At 32.2% G+C, this 4,577-nt stretch overlaps 1 protein-coding gene across 1 annotated transcript in view; it reads right to left on the bottom strand.

Moving 5' to 3' along the window:
• Positions 1 to 2,464: 2,464 nt before the first annotated feature.
• LOC118734444 (protein singed) overlaps positions 2,465 to 4,577 on the bottom strand; it is a gene marked incomplete at its 5' end in the record, with an annotated part of 2,891 nt that continues 778 nt past the window's right edge. The window contains 4 exons of the mRNA XM_036464164.1: positions 2,465 to 3,522; positions 3,605 to 3,853; positions 3,937 to 4,410; positions 4,498 to 4,560. Of these exons, the coding sequence (XP_036320057.1) occupies positions 3,429 to 3,522; positions 3,605 to 3,853; positions 3,937 to 4,410; positions 4,498 to 4,560 (880 nt within the window). The remainder of the gene's footprint in view (positions 3,523 to 3,604; positions 3,854 to 3,936; positions 4,411 to 4,497; positions 4,561 to 4,577) is intronic.

Genomic DNA, 4,577 nt, shown 5'->3' with positions numbered 1-4,577 from the left:
GATTATAATAAGTGTCCTTTATTGATATTGATATCGTGTTTTAGTTTCACATTTGCTCTTTCTTTTTAATGCTTATCTTTATAACCACATGTTTTCCTTCCTAATTATAAATACAGTTTTCGATAGATTTTAGTTTAATGAAGTTCTCCACAGCATTTTTTTTTAGGGAAACAAAATCAGCTGAAATTGTTTATATTCATTAACTAAAATGCAATTAATGAGTGACATGAGCAACGCAAGTGAAATTAAAATGAAAATGAAAACTAACTAAGCTATATGTATGTATGTACATATATGTACATATGGACATACATATATGCATGTATGTATAACTAGAGAAGAAAGTTGATATGCACAAACAAAGCCGAATTCCATGATATGAAAAATTACTTTAAAATGCTTTTGTAAAAAATAGAAATAATTTAATTTGTAAATTAAAAAATATTTAAGCGAGCATAAAATATTAATTTAAATTGAGCAAATATCTACATATCATAAGAGTTGCGCAGTAATTTAAATAATGTTTTTATGCATAATAAACTAATATTAAATAAAATGTTAAAAAATTCTAACAAACTTTTTTTTTTGTTAATTAAACACACAATAATATTGCAAACTTGCTTTTGAAAGCGCTTTTTCTGCAAATTATATGGAACATAATTTTTTTAAGAGATTGCATTTCTATTTAGTACAAAGAGGTCTTGTCGACCACTTTTTTTGTATAAATTATTATTACAAATTTGTTCCTCGCGTTTACGCTGTTGGATATTAATTGAAGCTTTGCGCTTATTGTTATAATTTTTGTAGTCAGTGTTAGTATGACTTCATAAATACATACATATGTATTTATGCATGTATATGCTCAATATTTCTTATGTTTGCATATAGGTATGTATGTATGTATTTGATAAATATTACTTATAATCGATATACATATAAAATTTAGATTATAATTTTTAATAGGAATATGTACGCATATAATGGAGGATTTTCTGATTAAAATTGCTAAAAAAGCTTTTAAAATATTCACGCATGATCAATAAAATTGCAAATTTTTTTTGTTTTTGTATGTATCTATAATATTAGTTAAAATATACTACATAAACGTTTCAAAATTTTATTACCAAACTTTTTTATTTAAAATGTACATATGTATGTGTATATGTATGTATGTACTTATGAACATATATTCACTTTTTTCATTATAAGTTCCATTTTGTAAAAAATTTTCGCAACGGAAGGATTCACGAAATTGGCTTTTCATCATAACTCGGCGCACTACATTCAAGCAAGCGGGTACGGCAACCCGGCGGCCCACGGAAATTGATATGGTTATTAAAAAAAAAAAAAAACTGTTTTTGAACATTGCTTTTGCAAGTTTTGAAACTTTTACTGAACTATATTAATTGATGAACAGCAAATATTCGTATAGTTTTAAAACGTGTTTCGTAAAATATATTCAACTAAAAATTTGACTGTTCCGTTCTAAAATGATCTCGGGACGAACAACGGTCGCAACCTCGTGCAAGAGAGAGAGAGAGAGAGAGACAATCGGCGTAGTTTTTCTGGTCTCGGTCCAAACTGACAAACTGTTGTGGTGCCAAATAACCAATGGTTGCAATCGATCATTTTTGATCAGAACTTTTCTTTTATCATATAAAAAAGTTCTGCCAAACATAAAACAAAAAAACAAAAATTCCGTAAGTAATGGAAAATCTGAATTTAAAAATTTCCGTGATTTGAAAGTTTATTTTTTGAATATCTCGAAAACTATATAAAAATATGTTACTGGTCTCGTTTTAAAAGTGATATTTAGGGCTATAATCATAAAATGTATAAAAAAATTATGGAACTTTACCAGTTAAAACTGAAGAAAAAATTTGGCAAAATTTTTTTACGCAATACAGCCAACTGATCGTAAAAGGTCATAACAGTTTCAAGAATGTGTTTTTAAAAAATGTACCTAAAATTCCGAATTTTGAAAAACTTTTTATTTGCAAACTCAAAAAAAAGTTATGTTTAGCAATATAATTTAAATATATTTTTAATTTGGTTTTTGGAAAAGTTTATATCTTAAAAACACCTACTTGAAAATTTCAGAATCTTTTAAGATTAGTTAGAGTTATTGTATCGTAAAAAGAACCGAAATATGCATCAACTCTGGCGGAGGCCACCTATCAAATATCATTCTCCAAACATGAAAAAATTTCGTTAATTGCTTCAAATAACCACATTCGCTTAAAAAATAACTATACTTGAATTATTTTTGAAATGACATTAAAAGAAAATAGGGTTATTCTTTTTGCGACACCTTGTAGAAAGGCTCTAAATTTGTCTATGTCGTTTCGATGATATGTTTGAGACCAGTTTGGAGAATTACATTGGAGTTCAAATTGAGAAACTAACTTTTTCTTAAGTTGAGAAACCATCCTATTTTCATACATAAAAAGAAAATGCCCTTTTTGTTGAGAACGCTATGATTCTCCACTTGAGATACGATTGAGAAACCACGTTGGAGATTCGAGAACTACCTTTTTTTCAACTTAACCGCAATTTTAGCTCAAACCTAAATCTTTGTTGCGTTCGGGCCTTTCTACATTTCATCAGATATGGAATATTTAAAATAAGATTTTCCTAAAATTCTGACGCGCCAGTTTGCGTTAGCTTTTTATAAAGCAAATATCTCCGTTTTTTACCGCGCGTTTGCCGCCGCACCACTTAAGCTTTTCCTCAGGGCAATGCAAATTTTTTATTAAATGTTTTCCGTTTTTTCTTGATATAAAAGCTAAATTTTCTTTCTGTATAAAATTCTGTAAAAAATTGTGCGTTTCCTGTTTTGGTTGGCAATTTTTTGTTTGTATTTTTTGTTTACACATGTATGTATATGTTTTCTTAATTCCTTTCACATCTGGTACGGTATAAAAATATTATGTTTGCTTTCAATATGTTTGTATGTATGTGTTTATGTATGTAAAAGCGTGCGCTCAACGGCGTATTTTGACCAACTGCATTTAGCTCTTCTTAAGTATTCGCTTTCTAAAATCTCCAATTGCATTTGTATTGTATTTTTAGTTAGTTTATTAATTGCATGCGTTTTCTTACAATTTATTAATTCATCATCATTTATTTATGTTAAACGATTTTAGTCGCTCAATTATATTGCATTTTATTTAAGTTTATTTTGTTGCCTTTTTATCTTTTTTACTCACTTTATCATTTCTAATAAATATATGTAAGTATGCGTGTGTGTGTGTGTGTGTGCACATAAGCTTTTCCATGTTCATTATTGGCAAATACTTATTCCGCTTATTTTTGTTATCATTCACTTTTGCATATATGTATGTATGTATGTATGCAGCATTCAAATTACATACTAACAGGATTATCAGTTAAGCAAATACCCAGCACTTTTAGCCGTCAATACCGCTTTAGAATTCCCATTGTGTGGCCGAATCGCTGCCATCGTCGAGCAGCTTGAAAGCGCCGTTTTTCGTGGCACCCAAATATTTGCCAGTTTGTGATCTGTAAATAATATTTGTATTAAAATTTAACGAAAATATACCAATTCACTAAATGTAAGTATGTAAATACTCAAGCCACATACCTTATGCAAATTCGTGTCGGTTCTCGCAACTCCAAATAGAAACCATCAGCGGGTGCGTCCGCATCGACGGCGATGCCTTCGCCATCAATGCGCCAGTATTTGCCACTGTGTGCCTTCAAGTGAACCAAACCCTTTTGGGCGCGCTCCACCAAGATCGTTTCGTATGTGGCCTTATTGCATTCCAGCTTAAGATTGCCGGGCGTGCGATAGCCAACAAAGCCCTGTTCGCATTTAAGTACAAGTATGGGTCTGTAAAGCGCGAAAAAATCAATGACTTTTGAACAATAAATATTTAATCTTACACCAAGTTGCCTACATACATATGTACATACCTATTTATCAAATAGAAGTAGAACTTTGTTATTTCCTCAATACTTTCTGAGGTGGCAAATAAGTGTCCGGAACGTTTTGTAGCCAAAAATTTGCCATTATTCGCGCGGAACGACAATGAGCCATCACCGTGCCAGACCAGTTCGAAAAGCGCATCAGCACAACGTCTATTACCAGTGGCTTGTATGCCACCACCAGTGGACAAACACCAATAGCGATCTTGTGTTGTGCGCAACGCCCAGCGATGAGCCGACCAGTCAAACTCCAATTGGAATGTCTCGTTCTCGCCCACCTCATCCTGATTGGCGGTCACATCGACGCCTTGTTTCACCGATACATAACGCGAATTCAACTCAGCTATAAACGATGCTTGCGGCAAGGAATCTTCCAACGAGAATAGCTCATCACGTGTCACAGTGGAAGAACGCGATTTTAGCACAGCCTTGGAGCCGATTGGCGAAAGATACTGGCTTTGTCTGTCCAAAAAAAAAAAACGAAATTAAACAAATTGTGAAGTTCATTAGTTATCATCAATCACTGGAATTGCATGTGTCCCAACTCACTTGTCACGCAGCGCCAAGTGTCCGCCATGATATTCAGCGCTGAAGAGACAATCCTCATTGCAAATAGTTTGCAGTTTGCC

The sequence above is a fragment of the Rhagoletis pomonella genome, unplaced genomic scaffold (genome assembly GCF_013731165.1).
Source record: "Rhagoletis pomonella isolate Grant_MI unplaced genomic scaffold, Rhpom_1.0 Rhpom_scaffold_00002, whole genome shotgun sequence".
NCBI classification, from domain to species: Eukaryota; Metazoa; Arthropoda; class Insecta; order Diptera; family Tephritidae; genus Rhagoletis; species Rhagoletis pomonella.
Note: the sequence above shows the minus strand (reverse complement) of the source record. Positions and strands in the feature narration are given on the sequence as shown.